The following is a 21,814-nucleotide window of genomic DNA, read 5'->3' on the forward strand; positions in this document are numbered from 1 at the left end:
GAATAGGGTCTTGCTAAGTTACTAAGGGCCTTGCTACATTGCTGAGGCTGTCCTTGAACCTCTGACCTTCCTGTCTCAGCCTCCCAAGTACTGGGATTACAGGCATAAGCCACCATATGCTTGGCTTCCATTTTTTCTTAAGCTGTCAATAATGGTTATTTGCATACTTAAGATTCCTCTTACCTAAATCTGAATTCTAAGCGTTCACTCTTTCTTTTGTGTGTGTGTGTTGTAGAAACCCAGGGGCTTTCTACCTCCGGGCTACACTCGTAGCCCTATTTTATAATTTATTTGGAAACAGGGTCTCACTAAGTTGTTGAGAACTTCAGGAAGTAGTTGAGGCTGGCTTCGAACCTGTGCAATCCTTCAGTCTCAGCCTCCCAAGCGCTGAGATTACAAGTGTGCACCACCACTCTAAATTTCAAAGAGCTTTCCTCCAAGGCTCCAGGAAACCTGCAGCAGCTCTTTCCCATACCCCTGCCTCTGTATTTATACAACTCATTGAAAGGTTTCATATTTTTAAAATCTTGTAGATTCTCTCACCAAAGTGCTATGTGCAGGTATGTCCCTCTCACTCTGAACTATGTTACAATGTGAGGTTACAATGCATCAATAAAAGTATATTTTAAAAAAAAGAGGTACAAAAGTTTAGGACAGCCAGGCGTGGTGGCACACGCTTATAATCTCAACAGTTGGGAGGCTGAGACAGGAGGATCATGGTTTGAGCACAGCCTCAGCTACTTAGTGAGGCCCTTTGCAACTCAGTGAGACCCTGTTTCAAAATAAAGAATAAAAAATAGGGGTGGGAGTGTAGCTTGGAGGTAGAATGCCCCTGGGTTCCATTCCCAGTACCACAAAAAAAAAAAAAAGGACAATAATTGTCCCATAGATAGCTAAATTTTTTTCCTTTACCAGATTCACCTCCAGCACTTGGTAGATTTCACTTTAAGGCAGACTAAGGCTAATTCTGAAGGGAGAGGAAACTTACAAAAGACCACTCTCCTACTCTCTGGGAGTGCAGGAAGGAGGGTGGGGTTGGACAGGTGGGGCTTGCACGCGGCGCCTGTGCAGAGGTAGGGCTGAGCTCACGGCCAGGCATGCATCTCCCGGGTCTTGGCACCAGCTCCTGGAGCCAGTCCCTTCTCCCTGGGGCCACATCCCGGAATCGCTGCCCAGCTGCCAGTCCAGCTCATTCCTCCTTTTCCCTAGCTGTCCGCCCTCCTCACCCAGGTCTGCCAGCCCTGGTCCATCAGCACACAGGCCATTATTTGGAATGTCAGAGTCATAGAACACGCCTGCTTCGAGTCCAGAGCCGGGAGATGACCCACCTAAGGTCGCGTGCCGGTGAAGCCCCGGCTCTTCCATGTCAGCCTCTCGCCCCGTTCGGACTGGGCTTAATGGAGAACGTTTTGAATTGCTCTGTGGCTGGGTCTCAGGCTCTAAGGGGCCACAAATGCCCTATTTAGACGTGGGGTGGTATAGGAGAGGTCTGACAAAGGACACCGCAGGAGGGATGGCCGGGCTGCCACGGCCCGCGACGTGGGTGAGCCATCCTGGCCGCTGTTCATGACTTCAGCCAGTTTCAAGCTGGCAGAATCCTTTTCAGAAAAAGTCCTAAGAGGGGAGTATTCCTTTATTGCCAAAACTCCTCTGTTCTTCCTCTGACAAGTGCCTGGCCCCACTCCCAGCTGCCAACCTTGCCCGTTCCCATTCTGGTGGCTGGCGAGGAATCAGAGAGAGAGAAGGTGCCTTTGAATCATGTACTCTTCGCAGCTGTTGCTCTCCCTAATCAGATCCTTCCCAGTTCTGAAGCTGGAGGTCTGAGGACAATTGGGAACGCAGGTACTGCTCTCCTTTCCCAGGAGATGGGCACCCTGGGCTCTGGAGAAGATGCCTAGTGACCTTGACCCTCGATGCAAGCTGCCCCTTTGCACAGTGCTGGCGACTCTCAGCTCTTGGTTGTGCTGTAGGAGGAAGCACTTATTCTCTTTCTTGAAAAGTGCCTGGAGTGACCTCTTCATTCTCTGGGCCTCTTTTGTCTAAAGAGTTGTACAGCTAATGTGACCTTGTGGCTGTTACTTGTAAATGGGTGTTGTTTATTATGTGTTCCTAAGCTGAGCATGGTGGTGCATGCCTGTAATCCCAGCACTTGGGGAGGCTAAGACAGGAGGATCACAGGTTCCAGGACAGTTTCACCAAGTAGTGAGAGTCTCATCAACCTAGAGAAACCCTGTTGCAAAATAAAAATAAAATACAAAATACTACCGGGGGTATAACTCAGAGGTAGAATGTGTAGAATGTCCCTTGGCTTAGTACCCAGTATCACAATTTAAAAAAATATGTATGTGTGTGTGTGTGTGTGTGTGTGTGTGTGTGTGTGTGTGTATGCTCCTGCTACCTGGCTAGAGAATCTGGCGATTAAATATTTTGTGCTTGCTTAGTTAAAAGTCATATTCACTACACTCTTTCATTTATAGAATGCTAGCTTTGAATTACTAAGAGAACAGGACCGCTCATCTTTAGCTTTATTTCATACAGTTCCATTCTTCCTTCCCCTTGCTTTCATCATATAAAGCTAACTACTGATGGACTGTGGGTGAAAGCTCAAACTAACTTACCATCCGAGGATGAAATCCAACATTGACTTTCTTCTTGTAGAACAGTATGGCCAAATCTATTTAAGGCAGTGCTAGGCATAATATACAAATAATTTTCATCTTAAGATCATTTTCGGGTATAAATATGTTATGTAACAGCAAGTAAGAGCTTAGCTTTAAAAATAAACCTTTCCAAATGCAGATTGAGTTGTCAAATTCTCAAAGCTTTTAGTTGGTATAGTTACTACTGCCACTTCTGGAAATCTATGGCTGTGAGCTTCGTTTAGCTTCTAGATTCTGAATGTTTGGGCACAACACAATCCATTTCTATATCCCACTCCTCTAAGCCACAGAATCAAAAAGTAGTCCCTAAGAGTAGTTGAATACACATTAAGTGCTCAATAATGTTACTCTTCTGTTCCATAAGTGTCTCAGCATTTAGAACAGTGCACCTGGAATAACTTTACACGCGATGATCTTATTAAAGCATAATGAACTAAGTACCAGGGGAACTCTTAATGATGCTGGTATTGAAGCGTAACGCCCCCCTGTACGAGATGAAAGGCTGCTGCCTTCCGATGGCATCATCCGCCACTCAGACTTGGGCTGGCTCCCTCTGTGGAGAGCAGGTCCCCTACGGACCCTTCGTCAGGCTGTACGTACCATACCTGCTCGCTCATTAGTCAAGGGTAGGATGTGTGTGGCCTATCCAAATTTTAATTATTATTGTATGAAAAAAGATGATGAGGAATTAGGTAAGCACAACCACACAAAACCACTTAGCTTTGTTCGGCTCACTTACACCCTAAGTATGTAAGGGTGTTATTTATATCACATACACACATCAAATGCAAAATGAAAAGGAAGCAGAGCATTTCAATACTTTTTATTTGTGTGTGAAACCATTCATATCTTGCACAAATGTACACATAAAAACTATTTCCATTTTAGCTGCAGACATGATTATCACACTGAGTGGTGTGATCAAAGATTTTATTTACAGAACAATTGCTAAAACATCCGGTGTCATATTTCCATTTATTTCTTACCCATAGGGTAATAGGTCCACCATAATTGCTTGGTGCATTTTATAATACAGAAAGAAAACCTATGTTAATTTCTAACAAACCTCACAAATTGCTACAAATCTGACAAAAATGCCTACGAAAAAGTTTTCCAAAAGTACAATACATTTTTATTTCCACACATACACAGTATAGTATAGGCTCAAAGGCACAGCTTTGAATTTCTTTTTCTATCAAAGTGTCGGAAATTATTATAGTCTTATAAAGGAACCATAAAAGTCGCTTTCACACTTGGTGCTTGGTAAGTTAAAGTTTGGTCCAACCAGCTTCACAAAGTTAACACAGCAAAGCCGAATGTGATACTCAATGCCATAGATCCACATTCTTACAGAACTTCAAGAACCCTCTCCTGTTTTTTGCTGACACTAGCCGTTGTGCAAACTTAGGACAGATCCTTGTATGCAGAAGAACCGGTCCCCTACAGCCCTCAATCAACTTAAGGCAACACAGATCAGGCCTCTTCCTTCCCTCCAAACAGTGCTTACATTCCGGGACAATGCAGGTACTGTGGCAGATGGGAGGGGAGCAGGGCACCCAGAGTTTCCAGCTGCCTCCACTTGGCCCTGGTGCTCCAGGAAGCGGCAATGACCACCAGGAGGAGCCGAGGCCTGGAGCTTGTCTGAGGGCTGTGCATTGTACAGGACGATGGCAGACAGGCGGCAAGGTGACTGTTCTTGGCTTATTACGTGCCGGTCCAAGGGCACAAACCCGTCTGCCTCCAGTATCCCTCCTTCAAGACTAAAGAGCTTTTGTCAACAAGAAAATAAAGAGCCTACGGGGGAATGGTTGCCAGCATAAAGCAAGTAGTGGGACAGAGGGAAAAGGCACAGGCTGGCCTGCCCCGGAGAGTGCTCGATAGCAACAGTCAAGTCGGGCTTGCCTGGGGGAACCCAATCCCACTGACTTTTAGTAAGTCCTGTTTCTGAACTAAAGTTTACTCAACCTATACTCAACATCCTCCTGTTCATTAAGAAAATGGATGCCTAGGAACAGCCCGCGAGTTATGATGTATAGAGATAGTCTTCTGGAGGGTGGGTATAGGGTTTATTATTATTATTATTAATTATTAATTATTAAATATGGATTCCTATGATAGCAGTCATTTAGCCCATCCTGTGGAGGCCTCTCCGTTGATGTAAGCAAAGCCGGGAAAGTGTTGCATGTGCTCGTACTCGGAATTCCTGCGCGTGGTCAGGGGCGTGTACATGTCACTAGAGTTTCCATACCTCGTGGAATGCGCGGACGGGCTTGTGTAGCACGTGTTGGCCGTGGGCACCTCTGGCCATCGGGGAGTGACGGGGGTAGGATGCAGCCTGGGAGCACTGCTCATCAAACAAGGTTCCATCCGGGAAGTGGGGCTATTAAAAGGGTACTTGTGGAGGGGAAAGAAATCCCACAAAGTTACAATTAGCTTGGCGTTGCACACACACAACATCAGTTATGTTCAGAGTTTACATTTCTTGAGATACTATTTATAAGAGTTGATGGAAAGGAATCAATGAACTTCTGTAAGATTGAATCCTGGGCTGGGGAAGCAATGACAAGAAGAAATGTGAAGGGATTTCATAGACAGGACCTGGGGATGTTCACGTGTACAGCGAGTCTGGCTGGCTTCATGTTCCTATTCTGGAACATCCTAGCAAGTCAAATCCCAAAGAAGAAATAGCCCTACTGTAGATACTGGAGTGTGTGTGTGTGTGTGTGTGTGTGTGTGTGTGTGTGTGAGAGAGAGAGAGAGAGAGAGAGAGAGAGAGAGAGAGAGAGAGAGAGAGAGAGAGAACACAGCATGTCCCAGATAAATATGGATGTATGGCTGGAGGGATACAAGTTCTATCGTCAGCTCTGGAGATGTGATAGGTCCCATTCCATCAACCCCAGAGAACAATACTGCCAAGTAAAACACAATGACATTATTAAAAATAGCACTTTAGAGTTGAATTCAATTATGAGCTGCAGCCTGAAAGCAGGCTTTTGAAGAGAAAGCAAGTCAACAGCTTCAAAGGTTATTATTACTGCCTATCATTTAGAGAACATCTTTTCGGTTCACATTCGCTGCAGTCCTGGAAGATGCAGGAAGTGGGAACTTATTGGGCTCGGTGTGAACGTGGAGGAAGGAGGGAGGATAAGCCAGAGGAGGAGGCAGGGGAGGCCTTTGTGGAGGTCGGAAGCACAGGTGTTGGTGGCCGCAGGAAGAGGGGAAGCAGCTCTAGAAAGGATTAGGAGAAGAGAAGTGCCTCTTAAGTGCTGCTGCTTTGAAATTCTTTTCTGTTACCAAGACAGCTATGCAAATAAGTCCCTTTTAGTATGATCGGAGGGGAGGGAGGGAGGAGTTAAGGGCTCCCTTTGAGAGCTCCCATTTACAGGCCAGTCTGCACAAAGATGTCCTTGCTGTGCTGAGAGCCACTCTGGCAAGGACGGGAGCCAATCCCTGAGGATGGCCAGGGCGGGAGGAGAGAGAGGGTGCGGATGTGTGAATTCTTCTGCTCCCCATCTGTCTTCCCTGACAGTTGGAGAGTGGAGCCCCAAGGGATTAGGTGGGAGGCTGCCTCCAGTGAGCGAGACAGACAGGCGGAAGCCTAGACAGCGGGGAAAGGAGTGGGGCTGTGACAACAATGGCGGCTTGCTGTCTAGGTGGACAAGGGGTGGCTCTGCCCATGGGAATCAGGGGAAGGTTCTCAGGCCTGAGGTCCCCGAAGAGCTCCAGCCAAGATAGAGGGATCTAACTTCTAAGCAGTGAGTTTCCCCCCAGGTAGGACGGCATGCCTTACATAACAAAGTAAGGCCTCTTCGCAGGCAAAAGAACAGTTGGGAAAGAAAGAGGGAGAAGGGAGTAGGTGGCATCTGGGAATTCAAGGGGGAAGGCACCAAGGGCTGTTGCCAGGGAGACTACGGACAGCACAGCACGCCAAGGCTTCCGTACTTCCAAAGGAGACCAGAAGCAGGTGCCATGCGGTGTGGGGACCCACAGGGTGTTCTTGGAGTGGCAGCGGTAGCAGGCCCTCAGGCCTGCAAGGTAGGAAGGATGCTCTAAATCCCAGAGCTCGGGCTCTGCTCAAGAAAACAGTCTCCCGGGTGTATTAAACAGATAGCATTGAGAAATATTGGAACAGTCCTTAATTTCAAAGCAGTTGCTTCCCCCTCCTGTTATTTTCCCAAGTGAGTCCCTGGGTGTGTGCACATGCCCTTGAACTCATGGTGCTCTCTTCTGGCCCCATGGCACCCTGAGCTGGTGCTGCCTGGTCCCCCTGCCTTGGTTCCTTCTGGACCACCCTACTGCAAGCTCCTGACACACCAGTCTTTTAAGCACTCTTCAGATCCTGAGTCAAATGTCACCTCCACAGGGACTTTTCTGGACTTCCTATCTCCAGGAGTAAACATTCCCCCCTCATCTCTGGGGCCAGGACCTCACCATCTTGCTCCCTGCTGTCTCCTCCCACTGGCTCGTATTTATACACTCCTGGCAGGGATTTTGTGCGTTCACACTCCATTTCCAACACCTGGCACAGTGTCTGGCACCTAGCAGGTACTAAATCATATTTGGTGAGTAAACATTGGGACATCACCACTGGAAAGAACCTTAAGGATCATGAAACCCACCCTCATCTTGTAGGAATGAGAAGACCAGGACTGATGCCCAAAGTTCCACAGTGAGCTGGAGGAGGAGCTGGCATAGAAATGCAGGCCCAGGCAAGCGCATGTCCCTAAACCCATCTGACTGACCTCAGCTAGGCTGACCTGCCACTCCCCAATCCCACGGGAGTACAGCACTGTCTTCCGGAAGCCGGCCTGCAAAAGTTTACCTTCTTTCTTTATCGATACCCCTTGTCCCCCGTAGATCCCAGGCCTTGGAATTCAGACCCAGCACCAGCCTGCTGGTTCTGACAGAGCCCTCCCCGGCCCTAGCTTGTATAGGTAAAATGTCACAGTGTGGACTCGAGTTCCTTCCCGCAAAACTCAAGAGAGTGTGGGTTTTGTGCCTGGTCAAGGACCCTCGACACAGCTGTGCCCAGAGATTGTGTCATAGACTCAAAAGAGCAATTGCCTGGAAATGAGATGGGCTCAAAATATCTCCAATGTGACAATACAATTCTGTTACCACCGAATCCGGCTTGGAAAATTCTGTCCTGTTAGGTCAGCTAATTGCAAATGAGTCAGGGCCTCGTTTTCCCCGTGCTGAAGAGACCATTGAAAGGCGAGATGGCTGAAGTGCCCGCTCGCTTGGCCTGGTGATTCACATGCCCAGCGAAGCTTCTATTTCGTCTGCTGGGAGCAGCAGAGGTTGGCCCGTGGCGCTGCGGCACCCGCTGTCCCTCCCACTCTATATCCAGGTTCATGCGAGTCCCTTAAACATGCTGGGCACAAACCCTGGGGGCCAGAAAGCTCTGCCCGGAAGAAAGGCGCTTTTTGTTGAGGGCCTATAACAGGAAGTTACCATTCTCTGGGTCAAACCACAAGCTATTGCTACTGATTTTAAAATGGAAATAAATCACCAGTTACTCCCCTGCGAAGGGTGTGTGCGGGGTGCTTGTGGGTACACGTGTGTGTGTGTGTGTGCGTGCATGAGCACGTGTGTGTGTGGTCAAAGGTTCCATCCGATGGCTGTTGCGTAAGCCCATCTTGGCTGTGATTGACTCCTGGCCTCTTTGGAACCGTATTAGGAAGTCTATTTTGGGAAACGACTCCCCACACCAGGGGCTGACTTTCCTACGCTTGGAGAGGGAAGAATGAGCCCTTTATCCCTGCCCCTTACCAAATGGGCTGCTACTTGAGCGAGGGGTGAAAGGTGGCTGAGCCCAGAGCACAAACTGTTTTCCTATCAAAGGCGGCTCTCACTGCGCCCAGTACTGGCATGGAGCCGCCCCAAGCAGGCTTCCTCTTGGCCTCTTCTAGAAGAAGATGAAGCTTTCCTAAATTTTTTGTCAGACAGCCCACGTCTGCTGAGTTTTAAGGGTTGGGATTAATTGGATTAATACATATGAAACACTTGGCATTCCCATGTAGTCAGTTTTAAAAATGTGTAGCTAGGGAGGAGCTGGATGTGGTGGCGCACGCTTGCAACCCCGGCATTTGGGAGGTGGAGACAGGAGGATCACGGTTCACAGCCAGCCTCGGCTACTTAGTGGGGCCCTTTGCAATGCAGTGAGACCCTGTTTTAAAATAATAAAAAATTGGAGGTGTAGCTCAGAAGTAGAATGTCCCTGGGTTCCATCCCCAATCCAAAAAAAAAAAAAAAAAAAGTGTGACTAGTATTAATGTTCTTCTTTCTGAGAGGCAGAGGGTCATGGTCTAATAATGATAGGAAGAGCCTTTGTGGCTGACCATCTGGTCCCACTTCTCATTTTATAGGTGAAGGAACCAAGGTCAGGAGAAGGGGAGTAACCTGCTTGAGCAACTGTGTATCAGAATAAGGATCCATTCATTCATTCATTCATTTCATTGCAGGTGCTTACTGAGCATCCACTACATATGAAATACTTGGAACTCCCATGTAGTCAGTTTTTAAAATGTGTAGCCAGGGAGGAGCTGGATGTGGCGGCGCACGCTTGCAACCCCAGCATTTGGGAGGCGGAGACTGCAGCACCTCCGTTAGTGGACAGCCTCAGCTACTTAGCGAGGCCCCTCGCAACTCAGTGAGACCCTGTTTCAAAAAATATAAAGACTAAAAAATAGGACTGGGGGTGTAGCTCAGAGGTAGAATGCCCCTGGGTTCAATCCCCAGTACCGAAAAAAAGAAGAAAAAAAAAGAAAAAGAAAAAGGGTGTTTTGCTGAAATGATTCAAACCTTCCACTGTGAAATCTCATGTATCTGGATGCACAAATTCTGAAGTTCTGAGAATTCACAGAGGGCTGGGAGGTTTACCTTTGTATTAAGGAGAAAGAAAGCATGTGTTATACATATAAATAGTACAAACAAAGGTGTATACATAATCTATGTCAAAGGCCAAATGAGTTAAAATTATTTTTGAGCACATAAAATTACTGCACTCCTCAGGTGTGCGTGTGTGTGTGTGTGTGTGTGTGTGTGTGTGTGTGTGTGTGTGTGTTACTGAAGATTGAATTGAGGGGTATTTTATCTCTGAACTATACCCTTAGCCATATCTTTTATTTATTTATTTTTTGTGTGTGGTACTGGGGATGGAACCCAGGGACATTGTACCTCTGAGCTACACCCCCCAGCCCTATGTTTTAGTCTTTTATTTTTGAAACAGGGTCTCACTGAGTTGCGAAGGACCTCGCTAAGTAGCTGAGGCTGTCCGCGAACCACGATCCTCCCGTCTCTGCCTCCCGAATGCTGGGATTACAAGCATGCGCCACCATGCCTGGCTATTTTTTTTATTTTTTGGTATACTGGGGATTGAACCTGGGGGCATTCTACCTCCGAGCTGCACCTCCAGCCCCATTTTTTATTCTTTAACTTGAAACAGGGTCTCAATAAGTTGCGAAGGGCCTCGCTAAGTAGCTGAGGCTGGCTGTGAACCTGCAGTCCTCCTGCCTCAGCCTCCCAAAGTCCTGGGATTCCAGTTGTGCACCATCACGCCTGGCTTTATCAGTTCTTTAAGATGAACCTCAAAGGCATTGATTTGCAGAAGTTGGCTTCACTCACCCAGTGCTGGTGACCAAGTGCATTTCTTCCACCATATGATATTAGTTGTAATATTTCTTCAATTCAGATCGACCATTTCCCTAATGAATCTGATCTAGAGAAGTGTGGTATTCATTTACTTGGGATTGGGACAGCTTGACCTCTTCTCTGGAACGCTAAAACGAATTAGCCCTTAAGTAGATGCTAAGCCACTCCATACTCAACCTTCACCCAAAGAACCCATAAAAGGAAGGACAGAAGGTATCTCAGGTATGTGCTGGCTCTGCTTGTACCTTGTAACTTACAACACTAGCTGCGACCTCCTGAACTGACCTCCTGCCCTCCAAAGCACGGTAGTTTCAGTCACTGGCCTGGGGTCCAGACTGACAGTTGGGGAATCTGCACCTGAGTTGGCTTTGTCACTTACTGATGGGCAGCCCGGGGACACGCTGCCTTCTGAAGCGACTGCTTCATCTTTAAGAACTGGAGAAAAATGCCCTCTTTCTGAGGTTGTTAGGGGAAATAAATGAGTTCGTGTATTTGAAAGTGCCTAGAACAGAGGTTGCTACATAAATGTTAATAAGAAAACAAACAAAGGCTGCTTTGTCTTTAGATAGGACCGTCCCCAGGAGAGGCAGATTTTTCAACACTGACCTCACCCATCAACTTGGGTAGAGATGGGATATAATTAACTTCTCCCTACTCAAACTTTAAAGATAGAGAGTAAGGTATAAAGCTTAAAGTAAGGTGTGTGTGTGTGTGTGTGTGTGTGTGTGTGTGCATGCGTGCACACGTGTGCTGGGGTTAGGAGGGTGCCAGGGGCCCCTGTCTGAAGTCCACGTGGCATGGCGGTGAAGATGCCGCAGGAACCTCTCAGCCAGAGTTTGGATGAGAGGGCTCCTCTCCAGGTTTTGGTTTAGGCCTTAGGCCCTTCTATTAGGAGCAGCCATTAAATGCTGGTGTTTCAGTCGGGGGCTGTTGTGGCTTCTAGAGCAGATGCCACAAACCTATCTTTGCTCACCAGGGTCTTGGGGAGACCTTGGCTTCTTTTTATGGTAATGACTTTAAAAATATCACCCCAGAAAACCAGATCCTGAAATTTCCCCGGGGGGATAAGGGAGTGCGGAAGGAGGGAAGGCACTGTGGCGAGCCACGGCTTGGCATGACTCCCAAGGCAGGCAGGCAGGCTTCTGCCTCCTTCCCCACTGTATCCCCAGAGGCTAGAGCAGTGCTTGCGCTTGGTGGGCACCAAGCAACCCCTTGAGGGACAAGTGAATGAATAAACGAGCTCCTGGAGCGTGCCGAGGGGGCCCAGGCTGTGCAGCAGCTCCCTCATGTTCCGCGGACCCCGGGGTGGGGGGATGGACTCCACTCCCAGAAGAGGTGGTGTCCAAGGAGCCCGCATCTCTTTTGACGCAGCTGGAGACCTATAATGAATGCCCCAGGTGATGACTCAGCGGGATCTACTTCTTGCCCTGCCTGGGGATTAAATCAGGGCTCCCCTTGATACTGCAGATGGAAAGCAAAACAGACGCCTGTTTGCCCCCAGTGCCTGTGTATTGTGGATACATTCTCCCTGGTGGCCTCGACGGAGGCAAGTGTGTGTGCCCACAGCTGATGTAATTGCGGCCCGTGCCCTAGCATCCACCCTGCATCCTGCCGTCTCCCTCCTAGGCTCCGGCGAATGCTACGGGGCAGAGCCCCCGCCTCCATTGGTCCTCCTGTCTGGTTCATCCTGAGGGCCCCCACGAGCTCTCTTTCTTAACCTTAGTTCTGGTCCTGCCACTCCCTGGCTCAAACATCAGCCATAGCTTCCCACACCTGGAAGAGAGGGAGCCTGCTCAGCTGACTTCGCCAGTGTTTATGCCGACGGCACGTTCTCCATGCCCATCTGCTCAGTACACACCCCCGGGCCACCTGAGAGCCTGGCTGGGAGCCATGCTGCCCGGGTTCAAATGCTCGGGCAGGTTCCTCTGAGTCTTACTCTCCCCTCTGCAAGGGCTATCTAGAGGATGTGCAAAGCATGGGCGTGGGGCACGTGTTAAGGCTACAGGAAAAGTTAGCTGGTGTTTGTGATGGATGCCACGTCCTGTGACCTGGGGATATAGACTTAATCTTTGTCTTCAAGGAGCTTGGGGTCTCCTGTAGAGTTAGAGAGCCGGTGATGACGGGGAGTGAGGCACGCGACTGAGAGAGGAAGCCCAGGCAGTGGTACTTAATAAGGTCCGGGAGGAAGGGAGTGGGTACTGTCAGGAAATGCCCTAGACTGTGAGGTGCTTATCCTGAATGATAAGAGAAAAGACCCAGCCAGAGGGAACAGTGCATGGCCAGGGCAAGGGGTAGAGAGGTCAGGGACAGGCCAGAAAGTCTTGAGCAATATACTGATTGAACTTGACCCTGAAAGCAATGGTACGCCAAAGAGGGCGTGTCATGGCCATTTGGGTTTCTTCCAGCTGCAGTGTGGGGGACAGAGCGGGGAGGGCGCCAGCCTTAGAGGCAGAGAGACCATCAGGAGGCCTTCTGCCACCATCTAGGCTGGAAATGATAGAGGCCTCAGCCAAGGCGAGGAGAGCAGGAGGCCGAGACGTTTAGGATGTCAAGCAAATGGCAGCGGTCACCGGATGTGTCGGGGCCGGCACAGAGAAGAGAGTCTAAGACAAGTAGGATGCCCAGTCCTGCTGTTCCAGGAGCAGCCCTGCCCCCCACCTCGAGCCACAGAGGGCCAATCCAGTTGGTTAGGCAGAGAGGAGCCCAAGGAGATGTGTGGTCCAGGATGCTCCCCAAAGGGTCTATTTCAGTAAGATCCTTCTGCTTAAGGTTATATGTGGCCCCGACAGGAAAGGAACAGACAGAGGAGGCTGAGAGTCCAGTTAGAGTGATGCCAAGATCCTGGTCCTGAGACGGTGTGGGCGGGGAAGGAGACTAGAAGCCCAGAGGAGGACAGCAGACACGCAGCCCAGTAGATCCTAGCATCAGAGAGGTCAACGAGAGGAGAGGACAAGAGTATGCTAGGCCACCCAGAAGGGTGAGAGAACATGGTGCGTTCCCACTGATGGAGCACACACCATGGGCCAGCCACCAGAGGGTAGAGATGCTGCTGCTGCAAAGACTGTCCTCTCCCTGGGGCCCCACAGGCTGCACACGAGGTCTACACAAGGTGCTTACTAAGAGCATTACGCTGACTGGACTCGGCACCAAGTGTGCCAAGGCCGGGGCCAGGTGGCAGGGGCGCCCACTCACCTGTGCGGAGCTCCTGTGGTAAGGGGAGTAGTGGAGTGGCCCAGAGATGGCCGCGTCGTGAGGGAGGGCCGGGTACTGGCTCTGCATTGGGTGAGGATGCTGGTTGCCATAGCTCCCGTAGTTATAGCTCCCCGAGTACCTGAAATGCAGCGAGCGTAGTGAATAGCGTGAGTCACCGCAGAGAGAACGAGTCAGCTTGACACCTTTACAAAGCAGCCTCATCTATTTTTCTCCATTTTGGTTCTTTTTCCCCCACTTTTCCTCTTCTTTTAGATTGCCCCCACCCCCGCTCTGCGGCCTTGTTTTGGTAAGTCTAAAGTCCCAGGTTGATTAGCCTTCTCCCTCTGCTCATTCGGGAAGCGCTCGGGGAGTGGAGTCTAGCCTGAGCAAACATCATTCATGATGGAAAGCTCCACTCCTGTTGTGTTAAACAGCCCTGCACTGCGTCCTGCAATCAAACGGGTGGTGGTGGGGGGAGCAACTGCAAGGATTTACGTGTCTCTGTTGCTCCGGCCTCTGCCTTTACCATCATGGAGAAAGATGTGCATTTTTCCCGAAGCCCCCTCCAGGGGCAGCGCCAGGCAAGGCCCCCCAGGCCCTGAGCCAGGAGCCTCCACTTTCTAGCTGTGACCTTGGGCCACGCACAGCCCTGCTTTTCAGATTTAGAAAACTGCCCCGCAGGGTTATTCTGGGGTCACATGTATGAAGACACTTGATGCCAGCATTATCAGTATCAGTGTCTTTCGTGGTGGTGCATGCCTGTAATCCCAGGACTCAGGCTGAGATGGGAGGATCTCAAGTTCGCAGCCAGCCTCAGCAATTTAGCAAGGCCCTCAGCAACTTAGTGAGACCCAGTTTCAAAACAGAATAAAAAATAGGGCTGGGTTGTAGCTCAGAGGTAGAATATCCCTGGTTTTAATCCCCAATGTCCCAAAGCAAGCAAGCAAGCAAACAAAGAAATAAACACGAGTGTCCTTCTTTTAACATCTTCAGGGTGCTCACTCACAGTGACCACAGGCAGGCAGCAGTGTCTATTCTCCCCTTTCCGCAGAGTCAAAAAACTCTCTGGAACAAAATTTTCATAGTCCATTCTAAATGTGTGGAAAATAATCTCAAATGCTCCCAAGGAAATAGTAGTCGTGCCATTGATCCTCCAGGGCCTTATCTGCCAGTCCCCTGTGCCACCTGGGGCTGTGCTGGGCCAGCTGTGTGGAGGGGCCTGCTGCTCCAGCGAGTGCTGGCTGCGGGGATCCTGGCTGGGGAGCGGCTGCCTGCGAGGCTCTCTGTGCCACACGTGGCAGTGTCCGTCTGTTTTGCCTTTTGTTTTTTCTTTATATAGTTGGTCCCGGGGATTGAGCCCAGAAGCATCGTATCTTGAGCTACACCCCTAGCCATTTTTATTTTATTTTTTAAAATTTTTAATTAATTAATTAATTTATTTATTTATTTATTTTTGGTGGTACTGGGGGTGGAACCCAGAAGCTTTCTACCTTCGGGCTATACTCCCAGACTCATTTTTATATTTTATTTGGAAACAGGGTCTCACTAGGTTGCTGAGAGCCTCACTAAGTAGCTGAGGCTGGCTCTGAACCTGCGCGATCCTCCTGTCTCAGCCTCCCAAGCGCGGGGATTACAAGAGTGCGACACCACGCCCGGCTCTATTTTTTAAATTTTGAAACAGGGTTTCACTGAGTTGCTGTGGCTGGCCTCAAATCTGTGCTCCTCCTGTCTCGGCCTCTCGAGTATTGCGCTTACAGGTATGTACCGCCATCTTGGTCAGCAGCATCTCTTTTTAACATCAAGAGTGCTTCTCAGATCACGGCTCACGCGACACTGTGAGCTCAGCATCAGGGTCTTTTGATAAAAGACAACACGTAATGGCAAGAGGCTACCGTGATTCAGGGAACAACTCTGAATGGATGTGTAGTTTGTCGAAAGCACATCAACACCATAGCCCAGATTTGACAAAAAACAGGAGCCACGTAAGAGATTGCATTCCCCTAGTTTGCGGAGCTCTGCTGGCACCTACAGGGATTCCCTGCAGCTGGGGAAGGACTATGGCCCAGCTTCCAGCAGGCAGGGTGCCCACCTCAAAATGGAGTCCCAACTTACCTAGACGCTGTGGATGAGCCATGCAGGGGGGTGCAGGGTGGAGCCAAGAGGGGGTGCGTGGGCTCTGGGAGAGGCATGCCCAGCCAGTCCCACCATGCAGCGGCCACGTGGCTTGGGGAACCCAAGCTCTGTAGCCCAGCCTCAGTTTCCTCATCTGTAAACTGGGCTCACTAACATGGGCCTACTTAGGACACCTGGCTGTTGCCAGGGTTACAGGAAACAGTTGTGCACAGAGGGACCGCTTGGCGGAGGGTGGCACCCCTCTGTCCTATGCGGGAACGGGCTACGGGACGCCCTCCTTAAACCGAATCTCACCTACCCGTGCTCTTCTCGGTGGGGGTACACTGGGATCCTGTGTGTGACGGATGAAGAAGGCACGTGTGTGCTCCTCATACAGGGCAGCTGCTGGGGGGTTTCAGCTGGGGACCCAGCAGCCGTCGTCACGGTGTACGTCAGGGACCACGTGTATGACTGCATCGCTCCTGCAGAGACAGATTAAGATGCTCCTGTCACTAACCGTTTCTCCTTAGGTCACTTTGGTGGCCTCTTTTGGCTTTGAAGCTGAAGGCCAAAACCATTAAAAGGCTCTGCTGGCCTCCCCAGAAGTCTCCCCTGAGCCCTCTGCTTTTGTCTATCCGGTCCAGCCACAGAATCTTTCTTTTTCTTCGGGGTACCACGATCCTTAGCACCACAGGCCCTTTGTACCTGCTGTTTCTGCTGCCTGCAATCCTTGATCTTCCTTAGGACCCACTCATTCTTTATGCCTCAGTCCAGAAAAGCTGTCTTCTAACCCCAGGCCAGGTCAGCTCCCACAATGCACTGTGGGTCTCCACAGCCCCTCCTGCACCTCATAATCCTACGCCCACTAGGGAATAGGATTTGACTAATGCCTATCCCTGTCAGAGTATAAAGGCCACACGGATAGGGGCCTGGTCTGTGCTCTGCCCTCAAGTGCTTAGCACAGAACCTGGTAGCCAAAAACAACTCTTACAAGTCTTAAAGGAAAAGGGAAGAGAAAGATAAGAGGAAGGGAGGGGGGACAGAGGAAAGCCGGGGGCAGTAGCCCAGGCAGGCACTGCAAGTTCACTTTTCAACACTCGACAGGTGTTGAGGATCCAACAACTTGCTGTAAGCAAACATAAGTAGATCACTGGGCTCTGCCTGCCCCAGGCCCTTTGAAGACTGTTAGATAGCGCCCTGGACTGTGACCCATTAACTCCACTTATTTCTTCTTAATTGGGCACTTGGAAAGTGCTAAGGACTGGGGGAGGGGGCCTGGCAAAACTAAAAGCCCCCATGATGCTCAGAATTTTATAAGGTTAGAAAGAGAGAGATAATATGAATTTAAGAAATTGTTGGTAGCAGTGATAAACATATCAGACAACTTAATTTATAATAATCTAAAAAACTGTCCACACGGTGGATATCAGTGTATTTTGGCTGATGGAGGAAATAGGATTCAGCATCCCCTTGTGGGGCCATGGGAAACTGGAAAATGGCTAAGGGAGGCCATTTCTTACAGTGAAATAAAAGAGCAAATCTGATCCTTCAATTCCGCATTTTCTGCAGCAGACCATTCTATCTTCAGATTCCTCTGGGAAGATGAAAGCATGGTTTGTATTTTTAAAATTCAGTTCATTCCATCCCAAGGGCTTTGCAAATAGCACAGGAGAGTAGCTGCATTGACCTGAGGTAAGAAGCCGGTGGATCACCGCCATCAACTGTGTGATAAACTCAGTAAGGGAAGAAATCCTATTTTAAATACATTGGTTTCAGCCGGGCGTGGTGGCGCACGCTTGTAATCCCCGCGCTTGGGAGGCTGAGACAGGAGGATCGCACGGGTTCGAAGCCAGCCTCAGCTACTTAGTGAGGCTTTCAGCAACTTAGACCCTGTTTATAACTAAAATATGAAAAAAAGGTCTGGAGTATAGCCCGGAGGTACAAAGCCTCTGGGTTCCACCCCCAGTACCACCAAAAAATAAAAAATAAATAAATAAATACATTGGTTTCTTATCACAAGAATCTTCCAGTGAGCACTTTTATAAACTGGAGAATCCTTCAGATGCCCTTCTCTTTGAATGAAGTGACGAGGATTTATTCTGAGAGCATGAAAAGGAGACGGCACTTACTGAGCATCTACTATGGGCCAGGCACTGTGCTAAGGGCTTGAGAGACGCCCTTAAGGGCAACATTATCCCCTGGTTCATAGCGGAGGAAACAGAGGGTTAGAGAGAAAACTTTAAGGGAGCATATAGGAATACAGAAAATGTAAGAAGGAAATACAAAACCGGGAGTGAAAAAAGAAAGAAAAACAAAATAGGAGGCAAAAACAGTGTGCTCAGGAACAAGGCAAGCCGTGCAGCTCGCGAGGGCTTTAAACTCAGCTGTGAGCTCACCAGGACCTGACACTCAGAGCAGGAGCCTGACCAGTCAGGAGCCGTAAGACAGCACGCGAGTAGCAGTGTCCTTGGAACTGAGATCTTCAGAAACCCTCGTGGAGAGGCAGCTGGGAGGCGTGCAGCGGCGCCCCAGCCACGCTCTCACCACAGACTTCGCCTGGATTCTTGGGGCAGCTCTTCATGGCAACACCGACGGGAGGTGCAGGGCGTTGGTAGCCGGCTGGGGGACCTGGGGCCGCCCCACACCTTCCTCCCTCCGGCCTGCAGCGCTCTGTGCTCTTAGTCCTGGTTCTGCCAGCCGTGTGCTGGCTACAAGACCTTGGGCAAGCCTCGGAATCATCACTTGTAAAGCCGCAGAGCTGTTGTCAAGATTAACTGAGATAATGTGTGTCTGAATGGATATTCAAAATACTCTTCATCTTTTCATTGTGAATTCAGGTATTCTTATATAAAACTTTATTTTTTGGTGCTAGGGATTGAACCCAGAGGCTTTCTACCTCTGAGCTACACCCCCAAGCCTTACTTTTTTTTTTTTTTTTGAAAGAGGGTCTTGCTAAGTTGCTGAAAGGCCTAAGTTCTAACGATGGCCTCAACCCTGCAATTCTCTTGTCTCAGCCTCCCAAGTACTGACATTACAATCATGTGCTACCACACCTGGCTGTACAGAAAACTCTTGGAGCCCGGCGTGGTGGCGCACGCTTGTAATCCCCGCGCTTGGGAGGTGGAAACAGGAGGATCGCGCAGGGTTCGAAGCCAGCCTCGCTGGCTTAAGAGACCCTGTTTTCAAAGAAAAAAATATAAAATAGGTCTGGGAGTGTAGCCCGGAGGTAGAAGGCTTCCAGGAACCCCAGTACCACCAAAAAAAAAGAAAAGAAAAAAAAGAAAACCTTAAACATGTTTCCCCTTGAGGTCACTGGGGTCCTCACTCAGAAGTGCGGCTAAGCGAACCCTCGACCCTTCCTCTTTGTGCATCTCTGTACCATGCTCTTCCCCCCTAAGGTAATGACTTTCTCAGGCTCCATATTAGGCCTCATTTATAAAAACTTCATGAAGCTCAGAAGAGAAAAATGCTCAAAGTGGTCACATTTCAGATGACTGGATTAGACGCGGCTGCTGCCCTGTATGTTTTATACTTCCGGTGACATTATACTACTCTTATAATCACCCTTTTTAATATCAGGCTGTCTCTGGGCAGGGGCCTGGGGTGATTTGTAAATTCTCGTGTATCTCTATTTTTCTGTTAATGAACCTCTGTAGAAAGGAAGATGTATACTGTCTTTGTAGGAAAAAAAAAGAAGTTAATAAAATCTATTAAATAGATTTTACAACTGAAGTATAATTGGTGGGGGGAGAGGTTGGGGAGAACAATGGACCCGTCACAACAAGCAGGTAGTTAACCCTTCAAGCCCCCGGGACCTGGGGCAGGAGGCGAGGTGAGGTGCGTGGACATTTCAGGGGGGCAGTCCAGGAAGCTGGGGGACCCCTGCCCCCAGTCCCGCAGTAGGAAGACATCAGGATACCAGCTCGCACCGGGAGGCTGCAGCAGAAGTTACTTTTGTCTGAGCCCCTGGAGCCCAGCAACAGCTCCTCATTCATCTCTGTGTCCCCAACAGAGGGGCTGCCAAATAGTAGGTGTTCAGTAAATTTTTGTTCCATTGAATTTGTTGTTGAAGGAGTAAATGCTGCTAGAAATAGACGTTATCAAACAAAAAGCCAGTGGAACTCTTGGAAAAATGGGCTCCTGTGGTCTAGGGAACAAAACCTCTAAATGGCCATGTGCCAGCAATCTAACGCATCCACTCAGGCAGGCTTAAGCAGATTAACACCTACGGCTTGGGTGAGAAACCCTTTTTGCCTGGGGAGTAGAAAAGAACACCCTTTGCCTTTCCTCTCCTACCGGTGGGACCTCCAGTGAGAATTGCTGCCATCGCCTCTTTTTAAAGAGAGGAATAAAAGAAAATCTGTGCCGCTGACAGTTTGTACTTTTTTTTTTTTAAAGACGGTTCTAATGCTTTTTATTTGTTGGTAAAACAAGAGCAACCCTTTCCTAAGAGTCTCATTCCCATATTCCTCATACTGCAAGCACCCCCCACCTCTATTATTCTCCTATTCCTAATTATTTAAAGGTCTGAGGATAATGGTGAAACTCTATAAAGATCCCCAAAGGGGGTCACCTTATATATTGAAACTGCCAGAGAAGAGCATTTCTGTCTCATCCCCAAACATTTTTATTGCTGGAGGGTATTTTATTTTGTGTTGTTTTGGAAGATATTTTAAATATAGAACAGGAAGGGTGCTTGGAATATAATAATCAGCCAATAATGATTTGTTGAATAAATTAGTGAATGATCAACCATATAAGCCAGCCCTCATGCTAGTATGCTAGCTTTCTTTCTTTCTTTCTTTCTCTCTCTCTCTTTCTTTCTTTCTTTCTTTCTTTCTTTCTTTCTTTCTTTCTTTCTTTCTTTCTTTCTTTTCTTTCTTTCGTGTTGCTGAAGACTGAACCCAAGGGCAGCCTACCTCCAAGCTACACTTTTCCCCTGTTTTTTTTTTTTATCATCTTGGAAACAAGATTTCACTAAGTTGCTGATGCTGGCCTCAACCCCTGCCATCCTTCTGTCTTGGTCTCCCAAGTACTGGGATTACAGGCAGGCATCACCACACCTGGTCATGCTAGTTTCTTTCCATATGCAGCTGCACAACTTTTTTTAAAATTTTTGTGTTGGGGGGGACGCTGTTGGTTGAAACTAGGGACATTCTACCTCCTAGCTACACTCCCAGCCCTACTGTATTCTAAATTTTGAAACGGTCTCACTAAGTTGCCTTGGGCCTCACTAAGTTGCTGAGGCTGGCCGCGAACCTGCGATCCTCCTGTCTCAGCCTCCCAAGTACTGGGATTGCCAGCGTGTGCCACCGTGCCTATCTCACAACAACCTTTTGAGGTCGGGGTCATAGTATTACTTCCTTTTACAAGTGAGAGAAGTGAGGCCCCAGAGGCTAAAGAACTTGCTCAAGTAGCTGGTGGAGTTAAGATTTGCGTATGGATTTGCCCAGTGCCAAAGCCTTTCCACAGCAGCCATTCTCCTCACACTGGAATGGGTACTGAATTCCTGGAGATCTCCTTAAAGATTCAGATTCTGGTTCAGCAGGTCAGGAGTAGGGCATCCATAACAAGCTTCTATGGGATGAGAATGCTGTTGGTCCATGGACCATACTTTGAGTAGCTCAGCCCTATAACATGCTGCTTCCTGTCATGCATCCTGCATGTTGAGGGCCATTAAAAACTAGAAGTTGTAAGCCAGATGTGGTGGCACGCACCTGCAGTCCCAGTACTTGGGAGGCTGAGATAGGTAAAACGCAGGTTTGAGGCCAGTCTCAGAAATTTAGCAAGATTCTCAGTAACCCAGCAAGACCCTGTTTCTAAACAAAATTTAATAATAAAAAGGAGGTTTAGGGTGTGTAGTTCAGGGATAGAGTGCCCTTGGATTCAATCCCTAGTAACACACACACACACACACACACACACACACACACACACACACAGTCAGAAGTTATAAGACTCTGCTATAAACTTAAGAAAATGTAGACAGTTTCCCAGGTTACCTGGCTAGTCCTCTTCCTTCAGATCTTAGACCAATCATTTGACCTTTTTCCTCCACTAGGATTCTATGAATCAGCAAAGACCTTGCTCAAGTTTTCAGCTACCCTAAGTTGTTTGTGAATGCTTTCCTGAGAAACAGAACTAAGGTCTTTCAAGTGTGTCAAGATCTTGGAGCTCCCCTGCCCGATACACCAGCC

General features: G+C 48.7%; 1 protein-coding gene across 3 annotated transcripts in view; it reads right to left on the reverse strand.

The window, feature by feature from the left end:
- Positions 1–4,781: 4,781 nt before the first annotated feature.
- RFX4 (regulatory factor X4) overlaps positions 4,782–21,814 on the reverse strand; it is a gene marked incomplete at both ends in the record, with an annotated part of 160,628 nt that continues 143,595 nt past the window's right edge. For all 3 annotated transcript variants that reach the window (XM_080706411.1, XM_080706410.1, XM_080706412.1), the window contains 3 exons: positions 4,782–5,054; positions 13,506–13,644; positions 15,937–16,099. In XM_080706411.1, the coding sequence (XP_080562537.1) occupies positions 4,782–5,054; positions 13,506–13,644; positions 15,937–16,099 (575 nt within the window). The remainder of the gene's footprint in view (positions 5,055–13,505; positions 13,645–15,936; positions 16,100–21,814) is intronic.

Source organism: Muscardinus avellanarius, assembly GCF_963383645.1.
Source record: "Muscardinus avellanarius genome assembly, chromosome: 11".
Lineage (NCBI taxonomy): Eukaryota > Metazoa > Chordata > Mammalia > Rodentia > Gliridae > Muscardinus > Muscardinus avellanarius.